The 13,815-nt window shown below is 53.1% G+C and overlaps 1 protein-coding gene across 13 annotated transcripts in view; it reads left to right on the top strand.

Moving 5' to 3' along the window:
* The window catches only part of NLGN3 (neuroligin 3), a 31,686-nt gene extending 18,998 nt beyond the window's left edge, over window positions 1–12,688 (top strand). For 12 of the 13 annotated variants that reach the window (XM_053374429.1, XM_053374426.1, XM_053374422.1 and 9 more), the window contains 2 exons: window positions 7,746–8,535; window positions 9,692–12,688. In XM_053374429.1, the coding sequence (XP_053230404.1) occupies window positions 7,746–8,535; window positions 9,692–10,538 (1,637 nt within the window). In that variant the 3' untranslated portion in view covers window positions 10,539–12,688. Of the gene's footprint in view, window positions 1–7,745; window positions 8,536–9,647 lie in introns of all 13 variants that reach the window. The other variant, XM_053374427.1, reaches the window with a different exon arrangement.
* Window positions 12,689–13,815: the final 1,127 nt, after the last annotated feature.

The raw sequence follows: 13,815 nt of genomic DNA, 5'->3' as shown, positions 1-13,815 counted from the left end.
GCTTAGTGGAAAGCATATGATTTGTGTGCCTAAAATCTCAGAATCAGTCTACCCCAGTTAAAATGTTCTTGGGCAACAGGGCTAGGAAACACCTTTGTCCAAGTTGACCTCTGAGAACCATTGTCAGAGATGACAGGACCGAGCCAATGCAGGTGACCTAGATATAAGGCAGTTTCATATGTCCTTATATTTATGTTTTAGCAGCAGTTATGTAAATAAGGAGAAGCATTAATGAGTCTTTCATGATCCATGATTCTTTGCCTTTCACTGCATGGATCTTCAGAGGAGTGTGTGTGTGTGTGTTAATGGAATATGTAAATGGAAACTGAATTAGCAAGATGGGACTGGGGCAACGGCAGGTAGTTCATATTAGGCTCTTCTCTGTGTCCTCCCCTCCCTAAGAGGTTCAGAGGGTGACAACACAATGGTGGGCCTTTTCTGCAGTGGCTCCCCATCTGTGGAATGCTCTCTCTAGAGAGGCTCACCTGGCGCCATCATTGCAGGACTTTAGGTGCCAGGTGAAAACTTTCCTCTTTGCCCAGACCTTTGCCCAGACTCATTATTATTATGCTGTGTAAATTATGTTTTTAATGTTGTACACCACCCTGGGATCTTTGGATAAAGGGTGGTTGTATTATTATTATTATTATTATTATTATTATTATTATTATTAGGTCACCCAGAATGTCGCTGATTACAGGGGATTGCTCATGTTGCACATGCTGAACCCATCCAGGATTGTGTTCTCTCTCTTTTCCTCTGTTGCTCTAAAGCATTAAACTCTGGTCAAATTCCAGCCTGCAGAGCAGAGGCCTAGAGCATTCATTCATTTATATGCCTCCTTTCCGTCAAGGCAGTTTTCAGCTTTAAAATACGGAAACAAATACATGGTATAAAGCACAGAGCAATATGAGTCCCCCTCAGGCCAGCTGAAAGCCTCTTCAGGAATGGCTGGCGCATGCTTCCTGAACTTGGCCCTCCTTTCGGTCAATAACCCCATCACACATTTTAAGCGCATGGCTTCACCCAAAGAATCCTGGGCACTGTACCTTACCAATATAGCTTACTACAGTTTCCAGCACCCTTTGCAAACTACAGTGCCCAGGATTGTTTGGGAGGAGCCATGTGCTTAGCATGCGCAGTCTGGTGTCTTACTTCCCCACAGATCTTCCTTAAGCAGCCCCAAAGAAGTTGGAGAGAGGCTGCCACCAATCTCTCTCTGGCCCGTTGATGGTTCTGTCAAGAGCCAGCAATACACCTCTCATCATCCTGGCCTTCCTCACTTCTGCCTGCAGGGAACTGATTCCAAACAGGCTCTTGTACGTCTGTGGTGGAACCTCTTCGCTCTTTACCGAGGCTCATAAACCAGCAGGCGCAGGAAGGGTCTCTGCCACTCCCCCTGCTGCTGTCGTGCAGCTTCTGCAAAACTTGTCACTCAAGCTAGAGGCGGTATCATCCTGTGCTAGCAAAGGAGGCTGGCAGGAATATGCCAGACTCAGGGAATAAACAGGCCTCTTTGAGCCAGCCAGGGGAGGGGACCAGGAGCAGGCAGGAGGGAGCATTTTCTAATGGCATGGCAGCAGGTGTGGGGTGCCTTCCCTTACCAGTGCATGTACCGGGAAGAATGTTTCCTTTTGGCTATTACCTCACTGAAAGGCAATATCTGTTATCTGTTGAGCTGGGAAGGCAAAGGATGCCCCTGTGGCCTCTGGAACCCAATGAAACCATGCTGGAGAAGTGTATATCGGAAGCAAAAAAAGGGCCAACGTGCAGCTTAGTGGTGAGCACAAGGTGGGCAGATACAAGGGACAGTTTTAGCACATGGCTGCTTTTGTTGCACATGCTATGGGGATGGGGAATAATGCTCAGTCAAAGGACCACATCCCTTTCTGTGCTGCTTTCCAGGGGCCACATGCCAGTGGCAAGCAGGGCTGGAGGCAAACGTGTGCAGAGCAATGAATGCCAGGCTTACCTTTGTGCAGTTGGGTAGCTTGCATGTGCATGCACGCCTGTCCCTCTCTGTCCTCCATGCAGGCAAGCAAGAGTCCAGGGACACATTCCAGCCAGGCGAAAGCATCCAAGGAGGAAGGTGCAAAGCAGGGGCAGTGAGGAATGTGTCCTGGGGAGAGTCCTGGGGACCTGGAGGGCTGCCTAACTCCCAGGGCCCTGAGCTTCCCCACCTTTAATTTAGTGAGCGCACAGAGGTGACCAAACTGCTGCATAGCGAACACTTCCTTGAAGTGATCCTTTCAGGGCCAGCCAGGAGAATGCAGGGAGAAGATGTCGATGCAGTTTAATGAGCCCCACAAAACTATTCTCACCACCACCCTCTTTCAGAAATAGCTACAGGCTTGGCTCTTTTCTCAAGGACCTTTTGATGCATCTGTTCTGCAGCAGAATTGACACAAACCTTTGCCCTTCCTGAGAAAGGGGGCAAGTTGGCTGCCGGGAGGCAGCCCCTTTGCTGGAGACAGTCAGTGTCCCACTTGTGCAAACTTTCCATTGGGGCAGCTGGCTGTTGGTTTCTTTTAGCATCATTGTATGCTGGGGATATGGGAAAGCTTGTGGGGTTTGTTTGTTTGCTTTTGCTTCATCTGTTCGTATTGCTCACTGGCTTCATCACAGGTGTCACAACCACGATCCACAGCTGAACATAGTGGAATCATTTCTCTTCAGCCAGGCCTTTGGCTGTTAGACAATCTATGGCCTTTTAAACATGATTTTTTCTTGTGTTTTTTAAAAATTATTATTTATGAATTTTGTGTTTTTATGTTGTAAACGTTCTGTGATCTTTGGATGAAGGGTGGTACATACATGCAATGCTAATGATAGAAATGCAGTAAATATTCAAAGAAAGCATTTGAGATATGGTTTCATGGTCACGCCTGCTCATCCAACCAATTGGCAAGGAGGTTGTTTGTTTGTTTGTTTGTTTGTTTGTTTGTTTGTTTTTAAATCACGGCACATTAACTTCTGGTGTGTCTCAAGGGTAGGTGTGTGGAACCTGGGACCCTCCAAATGTCACTCAACACCAATTTCCATGGTCAGGAAACATGATGTTGTCCAGGAACATGTGGAGGGCTCCCAGTTCCCTCATCTCTGTCCTGGGAGCTCAGTATTAGTGGCTACTTGGTTGCAGGCTATGGGTTCCTCTCTTTAATTAGTGGGCTGTCAGCACCTTCCAAACCTGAATTCAGGAGGCACAATGCTCCCTCCGGTTCCAGCCAATGTGTATACAGAAGAGGTTGAAATGTGATCACCTACATTTCACATGTCAATAAAAATCACATCGTTCTGTATTTTCCTGCGGTGGTGGCAGGGTGTGTGTTGGGGGTGGGGGCGATGCTTGGCAAGTGACGGATGTGAAGTTCAATAGCACGAGCTTCAGCACACCGGCAAATCTGGCCCTGGGCACAGAAGAGGGGAAAGGAGGGAGCTGGGGGCTGGTAGTTCTTCAGAAGGGCAATACGGGAGAGGCACACCCTCGTGGCGTGCCAATGCAAAGGACAACCTGGAACGATTCCCCAGCAGATCGATGTGGCTGCCCAAGGAGATTTCCTAGCAGCCTGGAGATTTTATAAAAGCAGAACTTACAGGAAACGGGAGGCAGTACATGTGACTAAGGAGAAGGAAAGCACAAAGCTGTCAGGACTGCATCCAACAAGGCGAAGGCCCAAGATGAGTCACAGTGAACAAACGGCGTTGGTTTGGGAGCACAGAGAAAGGGAGACGTGTTAAGTGCCAGGGGGCCAGAACTAGACAGTGACGCGATGAGAGCTCCCAGTGACTTTTTCTTTGGTTAAAAACAGACACACACACACACAAAAAAACCAACCAAAAAAAACCAACCACGTGTGTGTGCACACATATACGGGGAGAGAGCTAGCCTGTGTGTTTGTATCTGAGGAAGAGAGATGTGTCAACTGAGGATAGAGCCCTGTGAAAAGGGGGTCCCTCTCCTTCCGCAGCCACTGTCGGCCGGGTTTAACCCCCCCCCCCACTTCGCCAAACCTGCAGTTCTCTTGGGGGGGGGGGAAATGCAGATACTTATATTGTGTTTTCCATAATAGCTCCTGGCAGGGGAGGAAGAGTGGATTTTTATATTGGGCCTGTGGGGTGGGAGGGGAGGGTTTTTAAAAACAACTACCCTCCCCCAGTGCTGCTGCCCCCTATTCCACCCTCCTCCCGAAAAGGCACTGGAATATCCGTCCATAGGTCAGAATACATGCCCACCTAGGATGCCCCCCATTGATAGGAAAGTGTCTGTGTGTTTGCTTCTGTTGTTAATGGGCTTCCACAGTTTCAACTTGCTGCTTTTCTTTAAAAAAATGCCCTCAAACAGTAGCTATGACTTTGCTGATATGATCAGCAGAAGGAATGGAGCCAGGGTCCTCTTCTCATGGCATACATGCGTGCATATGTAGTTTTATTTGTATATTTTTCCACAGTTCAAACCATGTTCAAGGCGGCTTGCAGCATGAAAGAAAATACATAGCTGCGACATAACAAAAGCAATAAATAAAACATTTAAAAAATGCATAACCAAACTGAACAATTTTCACATGTGCATCAAGATCTAAAATAAAGATACAAATAATAGCAATAACACCTCCCTCCAAAAAACAAACAAAAAACCACTCCCTAAACAATGCCCCAGCCCAAGTGTATTTTCAGGAGCCTCAGCTTTTGCAGCTGGAGTCAGTCCGGGCCCCGGCCTCCCAGTCCAGGTGAGAAAAGGCCTGCAAGGCAGGCAGCAGGTCTTCCAGGACTCACAGCCCAGATGGCAGCATCCGCAGATGAGGGCTGTGGGAGGAAGCTAGGTTTGGACTGGTTTTATATGCCCACTGACCCAGTTGTGATGCTGCAGGGAGGTCCCTGTGGGTTCCCTGGCAGTTTACTGATAAAAATAAGAACTGCTAAAACACAGAAAAAAATAATAATTGAAAAACAAATTAAACATTGATAGAGTTTAAATTGTGTGTGTGTGTGTGTGTTCCAGCAATTACTATAAAAACAGCATGGCACCAGCCCTTTTCTTAAAAGCAGTCAGTTCCCAAAAGCCTCTTGGCACGAGGAAGTCTTCACCTGCTTGCAGAAGGACCACAGTGAGGGAGCCAGTCTAGTGTCTCTCAGGAGGGAGTTCTGAAGTCGTCGGGCAGCAGCCACCACCAAGGAGGCCCTGTCCCGCGTGTGTGTCCCCCAAGCATGCCTGCAAGGGTGGTGGGACTGAGAGAAGGGCCCCTTCGTAATCCTTACAACAGATCTTTCTAAACTTTTCATGCTGGTGACACACTTTTTAGACATGCATCATCATTCAGTAATTCAGTTTCACTAGCAAACTGGAATAAACAAACCCCTTTCCAGCCCCAGCAGCAGTGCAGGAAGCGTTCGTGCAACACACCTGCACACTGCAGCTGACATGCTAACGTGTCACAACACACAGTCTGGAAAACTCTGCCTTACAACACCTCTGTAAGGTAGAGGAGCATCGTTATCACTGTGTAACAGTGGCTAGAGGCTTACAGAAGAAAAAAGACAGAGGGTGTGTGAATAAGTTTAGAAGAAGAAAAACGAGTGAAAGGGGACATGGCAGAGGTGTGTACAATTACACCTGGTGTGAAAGGGGGGGGGGAGGATGAGAAGTCTCTTCCTCCCTCTCAGTGACCGTAGAACTTGAGGCCGCTCATGAACCTGAATGTTGGAATGTTCTGAAGAGACAAAAGGAAAAACTCTTCACAGCATATAGTTCAGCATGTAGTTTTGCTCTCTTGCAATGCAGCGATGGCCACTCAATTGGACAGCTTTGAGAGAGGATTAGACAAATCCCAGAGGATCTGGCTGTGTTCTTTGCCCTTGGTCAGAGGCACTGTGCCTCTGAATACCTGGGAATTGCAGGTGGGGAGAGTGCTGTCTGTTGTGCTCAGGCCTGGTATATGGGCTTCCAATTGAGACCCCCAGCTGGCCGCTGTGAAGTCAGGGTGCTGGACTTTGGCCCAAACTAGCAGCCAGGCCCTCATTATGTTCTCATGGCTGGGGCAAGATGCAAACCAGGGATTTCCCCCAGCTCGTAGCTCGGTCTCTTTAGCTGCCCCAGCCTTGCAAGAGCCAGGATGCCTTCCAAGCGTGCCCAACTGCGCTTGAGTGGCTGATTCAATACCTCCTCCACTCAGCGGATGTCCTGGAAGGCTTTGGTATAAGCCTTGCGATGATGCAGCGCCCTTGCAACGGTTGTTAAAATACCGACAGAAAATGTAGGCAAGAGGCAATTAACGCTGACGAGGTATGCAGCTGGTTGAGAGGATATTTTGCAGCAAGAGAGAGTGTGATTATAAATAGACATCTACCCCCCTCCCCAGGTCGGGAGCCAGGGGGCTTCTCCCTCCTCCATCCAGAGAGACGAGGCCTGGCTTTGGTTCCCTGTGTGGCATTGCTCTTTTGGGGAGCCCAGGCCAAGCGCTGAGTGCTTCTGCCGCCGCAGAGGGAACGCTGCCCTCTGGCCCCTTCCCCCTGTCTCAGCTGCGGAGGCTGCCGTTTCCTGGGGCCTTTTGGTATTCAGAGGACAAGCTGCATGGAAGGGGCCTTGGCACCCAGCCCAGCATTCCTCTGCCAGCCCCAGGCCCTTTGTGGGCCTGCTTCCTAGGCTCTGCGTTGCCGTCGCCGCCCCCCCCCCACCGCCCCTGCCGCTTGTGTTCCCTCCAGCAAAAAGGCTTCTTTGTGCCACTGGGCATTGGCACGGAGCGGGGCCCAGCTGGGCAGGAAGCGAGGGCTGCTCCCGGTGGGATGCACAGGGTTAAGTGGTGTGGGGCTTTAACCCCCAAGCCGCCAGCCTGCAGCCTCCAAGAGCCCTGCCTGCAGGAGGGAGGCCGCTGCCAACACCCCCTCCTCCCCTTACTGCTTATTGTGGCGGGCGGGGGAGGACGGAGCCACACTTGGCCCTGCCTGAGCATCCCGCCAGAGGCTGCTGGCGATGGTTTAGTGAACACTGGAGGGGGGGGGGCTTAAGCTAATGCCCCAGGGTGCCCACACTCTGCAGCCAGCCCAGCATCTAAGAAGAAAGTGGCACCGTTTCTTCCCATTTCTGGAGCCCAGCAACAGAAAGAGGGGCTGTTGGGTGTGTCTTGTGGCTTCTTGTGTTTCCCAGAAATAGTTCAGGAGAGGCCAAAGGTCCGCAGGGCAGCATCAACTGTTCTCTCCCTTTAGAGCTAGCTTCCCGCAGAGGCTGATGGCTGCCACATTGTTTGTGGGCAGGAAAACAGGGTGGCGTATTGTTTGTGTGTTTGTATGTGTACATATATCATTTTTATTAAGTCTCCAGCAATATTTCAAAGCATTTGTCACCATATACATTTTTTTAAAAACATGCAAGTTCCTTCTTGACTTCCCACCACCCTTCCTTTCCTGACGTTTGGTTTATACTCCTTTTTATAAGCTGTTTCGTAACACATGTATTTTCATTATCTAAACCCCGCTACCATTCAATCTTTCATTCATCTGCTGCTCGTATGCCAAATCCCGCCCACAACTTCATAGATTGCTGATATTTTGGTAGGTGATCCCTCAGGGGTTTCTGTTCCACCGTAAACACTCTTGTCATGACATCCTCTTAATTCAGCAGTCAATTCTGCCGTTTCAGCACTTGTGGCAGGGCGGCATCCTAAGGGGTTCCTCAGCCTAGGCAGGAGAGAGAGAAGGTTGATGTTGATGCTCAAGCCTTTTCTGCTCACCTCTGTGTCTCCCACCTGCAGGCCTCTTCCAGAGGGCCATCATCCAGAGCGGCTCTGCCCTCTCCAGTTGGGCTGTCAACTACCAGCCAGTGAAGTACACCAGCCTGTTGGCTGACAAGGTTGGCTGCAACGTGCTGGACACGGTGGACATGGTGGACTGCCTGCGGCAGAAGAGCGCCAAGGAGCTGGTGGAGCAGGACATCCAGCCAGCACGCTACCACGTGGCCTTCGGGCCCGTCATTGATGGGGACGTCATCCCTGACGACCCGGAGATCCTGATGGAACAGGGCGAGTTCCTCAACTACGACATCATGCTGGGCGTCAACCAAGGCGAGGGGCTCAAGTTCGTGGAGGGCGTGGTGGACCCAGAGGACGGTGTCTCGGGCAGCGACTTCGACTACTCCGTCTCCAACTTTGTGGACAACCTGTACGGCTACCCTGAGGGAAAGGACACGCTCCGTGAGACCATCAAGTTCATGTACACGGACTGGGCTGACCGGGACAACCCCGAGACGCGCCGCAAGACGCTGGTGGCCCTGTTCACCGACCACCAGTGGGTGGAGCCCTCAGTGGTGACCGCTGACCTGCATGCCCGCTATGGCTCCCCCACGTACTTTTACGCCTTCTACCACCACTGTCAGAGCCTCATGAAGCCGCCCTGGTCCGACGCCGCCCACGGGGACGAGGTGCCTTACGTCTTCGGGATCCCCATGATCGGGCCCACTGACCTCTTCCCCTGCAACTTCTCCAAGAACGATGTCATGCTGAGTGCTGTGGTCATGACCTACTGGACAAACTTTGCCAAGACCGGGTAGGTTTCCACCACCACCCCTTCCCACCCCAGGGGCCAAGTGGGTAGGGGGTACCAGTCATCTCCCTAGTGGATGAACCTCAATCAAAAAAAGAGGTGAGGGGGGTGCAGGACAGGGATATGTAATGGTTGCAGGGGCTGTGTTACTTGCAAGCTGTAGACACCTCCTGCCATGCTGCCTCCCTGTGCAAAGTTGTGCATTAAACAGGTTGGTTGATTTTGGTGATGGAGCAGGAGGTTGAGACAAAGGCTGCAGCTCCTTAGGCTGTGTAGGCATGAGGGTCCTAGGTCTGATCCCTACCTCCCTATGGCCCTCCCTCTCATCCCTAGTGCTTCTGATTGGCTGGAACGTGTCATTGAACTCTGGTAACATCTCAAGCATGTTTAGATGGAGGGTGGGGAAGTGAATGCACAGCTTACTGGACAGAGGTTAGAACTACACATGTTGCTCCACCCACTTCACCTCTGGCCCACCCATGAGTGGCATGTTTTCCTCAGAAGCTTGCCTAGACAGGAACATGGCCTGAAAAAGTTTCCCCATCCCTGCTCTAGACTGAGCTCAGATTTACAGAACCAGAATTTCAGGGCCTGCCATTTAAATCAACCGCCTATGTTTTAATACCTTGTTGCTTCTGCTTTGGTGTTAACTACCCCGGATAGGCCACTTGCCTTTCTAAGGCCTCTGAAGCTGGCATAGTGGTTCTTTCTCCCTCGAGGGCCCAGCTGGCGTAGTGTTGGACTAGGATCTGGGAGGGCAGGGTTCGAATCTCCACTCAGCCGTGAAGCTCACTGGGTACAACCTTGGGCATCTTTTACCTTAACCTACTTCACAGGGTTGTTGTGAGGATGAGGTGTGGAGGAGAAGGAGCACCACCTACGCAGCCTTGAAGTTCCAAGGAGAAAGAAGTGGCATATAAATGTGATAAATAAATAAAAATCTGACAGTCTTTTTAAATGTATCTGTGGGAGGGTGTGTGTGTTATTGTTTTGGTTTAATTATTTACTTGTGTTTTAGCTTGTATTTTATTCTGTGAACAACCCTGGGATCCATTTATGAAGGGCGGTAGATAAATTTAATCTAATAATAATAATAATAATAATGTTGTCCAAAGTCACGTTGCTGACTTTGTGTTCCCTCTTTCTCTCACACTTCCAGGGACCCCAACAAACCGGTGCCTCAGGACACCAAGTTCATCCACACCAAGGCCAACCGCTTTGAGGAGGTGGCGTGGTCCAAGTACAACCCCCGCGACCAGCTCTACCTGCACATCGGCCTCAAGCCGCGTGTGCGAGATCACTACCGCGCCACCAAGGTTGCCTTCTGGAAGCACCTGGTGCCGCACCTGTACAACCTGCATGACATGTTCCACTACACCTCCACCACCACCAAGGTGCCGCCGCCCGACACTACCCAGAACTCCCACATCACCCGCCGGCCCAACGGCAAGGCCTGGAGCACCAAGCGCCCAGCCATCTCCACCGCCTACACCAGCGAGGGCTCACAGGAGAAGTGGAACCCGGAGCAGGACGGGGCGGGGACCCTGCTGGTGGAGAACCCCCGGGACTACTCCACCGAGCTGAGCGTCACCATCGCCGTGGGTGCCTCGCTGCTCTTCCTCAACGTCCTGGCCTTCGCCGCCCTCTACTACCGCAAGGACAAGCGCCGGCAGGACACGCACCGTCAGCCCAGCCCGCAGCGGGCCACCAGCGCCGCCAACGACATCGGTCACACCCCAGAGGAGGAGATGCCATCGCTGCAGGCGAACCAGGCGCACCACGGCGACTGCGAGGCCCCCCACGACGCCCTGCGCCTTGCCGCCTTGCCCGACTACACGCTCACCCTTCGCCGCTCGCCAGACGACATCCCGCTCATGACGCCCAACACCATCACAATGATCCCCAACTCCCTGGTGGGGCTGCAGACCCTGCACCCCTACAACACCTTCGCCGCCAGCTTCAGCAGTACTGGGCTCCCGCACTCACACTCCACCACCCGGGTATAGCCTGCCCCAAGCACCCGTGCACTCCCCGTTCGCCCTCGCCGGACCTGGCACTGCCGGGGGGAGGGGGGAGTGGCGGCAAGGTGTGGCGAGCATCCCTGGACTACTCGCCCTTTGGGGATTTCGTTTGTATCAAGTGCTTTGACTCTCCTGGAGGCCCGGCAAGGGTCTTGGCCGAGCAGAAGGGGGCCAAAAACTGTGACCAGAGCCGCCTGCTCCCGAGTCCAGACACTGTGCAGGAGGGGATCGGGGAGCCCTCTGAACCTGCTGGAGGCCCCTCCCAGCACCTCCCCAGAGCCACAGGGCACTGCCTGGGGAACCCCAACTGTGGGCCTTGGGGTGGCTCCTGCCTGCCATTCCTTCCTTACCACTAGAGATTTACCAGTCAGTGCCATGGGAAAACAACTCTCGTGGGCTGAGTTGCCATGCCGAGACAGCGGCTTGGGACCGCATGCCAGGGAGCCCTGGGCAGGTGCAGTCCGGTGCCCAAAGCCCCAGTGCTGTGTCCTGGATATGTAGCCTGCACTTGGTGCTGGGCCCAAACAGATGCTGTCCAGGTGGCTCTACTTCCCCCCCCACCCCGTCCCCCGCAACCCTCACGCCTCTCCTTCGTGTCGTGGAGAAAACTTTTTTCCTGTCCGTCTGTTTCTTTCCAAGAGACGTTTTTTAAGCAGATCTTTAGTTCTTTAAAACACTAACGGAAAACGCCGTGTTTTGTCCTTTGTAAAGATTTTAAACTTAAGTGTTCTTGATATAAAAAAAGCCAGTTAGACACACACACACATACACACCACAAATACACAAACACACACACACAGAAAGAGAGAGAGACCCCTCCCCATACACTGGGAAACACAGACATGCACCTGCCAACCCCATCTGTGCTGCAGCCTCCCTCTGCCCACCGCCGTGGCCCTGCCAGCAATGACCTGTGCCAAACCGAGAAACCAGCCAGACTTCCCTTGGGGCAGCAGTCGCCCCCAGCAGGCCCCCAGGTCCTTTTGTACTTTTGATATGCCCTTCCGCAGCCATTCATTCCTGTACGTGTCAACCAACCAACCTGTGGCCTGGAGGCACCCAAGGGATGACCTAGTTCCTTCCGCCTCCTGCCTCTCCTCCATGCTGCTGCCCCCCCAATTGCATTGGCCAGCCTGGCCTGTTCCCCTCCCCACCCGCTGTGCCAAACCTCCCGTGGTTTTCAAACCCCTTTTGGAGCTTGGCCAAGCCCACCCTCCCATCCCCCTCAACCGCTCCCTGCTCCATGCCAGCCGGACGCACCTATCCTGGCCTCCCCAGCGCCTTGCCTTCTTGGGTTGGATCAGGCCAATGGACCTCAGTGGCATTAGGTGGGGCAGGAGAAGGAGGAGGCCAAGGGCAGGCTGGGCACAGAGAGGAGCAACTGGGAGGGTTGGGCAGGGGGGAGGGAATAGATCTGCAGGGCAGCGCAGTGTAAATGCAGTGTGCCCAGGGAGATGGCAGGGGTGCTGCGTTCACGCACAATTGGCTTTCCTCGCCCACTGCAAAACCCAGGTGCTCAAGGTCATGGGAGAAGGCACAGAGGGCTGTGTTTGGTGGGTGGGGGGTGCTTCTGACAGAGCTGGCAGAAACTCAGCCGCCAGCCAATCCGGGGGACTGGGGTGCAAACAGCCAAAATATGGTTGGACCAGGGCTTGGACATTCGGTGGGGTGGGGTCTTGGAGGTCTGGGGGGGATGGGGGTCCTGTGGTGGAGGCGGCACAGCCCTGCCATTGGGCAGCAGGAGCTGGACCCGGCTTGTGGCAATGGGGCGGGGTGGGGGCTGCGCAGGATTAAGGGAGAGGCAGGAGCACCGCCCAAGGGTCAGATGGACACCGAGGCTGGGGAGGCTGCGGGGGTCACGAACATGGGGACTGAGCCGGGATGGTTTGGTGCAGCTTGTTTGCCCTCCCCCCCCCCCCCGGAAGCTGCAAACTCAACTTCAGGGGGCAGAGGGCATTTAAGAGGGCTCTAGACCTGACCTGCCCCCCTGTCCTGCTTCAGAGGGTACCTTTCAGAGCCAGCAGCGGAAGGTGGGGTGCAGGCGAGCGGTTCTGGCTGAGAATGTATTTACGCGGCCCTGTCAATCACCTGCGCAGAGGAAAAGAAATCCAAATAAAGCGGAAGGGGTATTTTTAGCTGTCTGCTGTCCTGTCTGCTTCTTGGGGCGGGTGGGGGGGTTGGCACAGCAGTGGGGGAGGGAGGACCGTGGCTCCCCGTGCTCTCTGTTGTGGTAAGAGGGTGGGGGAGCAGTGCAGCAGGGTCCATCTGGGCCCCCAGAGAACAACTCCTGCTCCCCATAATTGCCCCGCATCCTTGTCAGGGGGTCAGAAGACCATTTTGACTTAACGGAGAACAGAGAAAGCCACCTGAGGCTGAATTGGTCCACCTAGCAAGCATCGCCTGCCCTGCCTTGCAGAGGCTGTTCAGGGTTCCACCTAGAGGGCATCTGTGCTTGGAGCTTTCATTGGGAATTGAACCCCTGGGACTTCCTGCACACAGATGCTGTGCCACTGAGCAATATGCTCTAAAAACAGCCTAATCGAGGAGGACCACCACCGCCCAGCAAGAGGGTGACAACAAAGCCCAGAAATAGGAAGCATCTTTTTAAAAGTTTTTTTAATATATAAAAGTACAAGAATAATGGGGATACCTTGCGCCACGTACTCCAGGCGCAACCCCACATTATTGCTCCTTCCACCCATTTTTTACCCCTTCAAGCCTAGGGCAAATCTTCACCTCTTGACTTTCTGCCTGCCCCACAGCTGGTAGAGCTACTGCACTTTAGTAAAGCAGCGCTGCCCCACTGCTGTTGTGTTTTCTTGCAAGAGATCCATCTACACCAAAACATCCCTGAGAGCAAACGTGGTGATTCTGCATGTATCTGGGCATGTACAGTTGGGCCTGTCTAGGAGCAGGGGGGCAGAAGCATTGCATCCCTCCCTCCCTCTGTTCTTGCATCAGCCCAAGCGAAAGGGGCTCCCGGGTCCCTCAGCACATGCATGCACAGATGCTCTTTCCCTGATCTCCTTTCGTGCCCAGCCAAGGAGCTCCCGGTTTCATTTCTTTTTAATGCAATTTCTAATGGCGTTTCCATGGCAACCAGGAATTGAGGGCTGAGTTCTCTCCCAGCGAGCACATGGTCCGTTGCACCGGGCGAATGGCATGGGGTGGGGGAAGAGCAGGGAGCCGGGTGCACACTCTGCACATGCATGGACTGACCTATGTGCATTGGGGAAGGGGGAACCCCAGAGGGCGGAAGGAG

This window comes from Podarcis raffonei, chromosome Z (genome assembly GCF_027172205.1).
Source record: "Podarcis raffonei isolate rPodRaf1 chromosome Z, rPodRaf1.pri, whole genome shotgun sequence".
In the NCBI taxonomy this organism is placed as follows: domain Eukaryota; kingdom Metazoa; phylum Chordata; class Lepidosauria; order Squamata; family Lacertidae; genus Podarcis; species Podarcis raffonei.
This window is presented reverse-complemented; position numbering and strand designations above follow the sequence as displayed.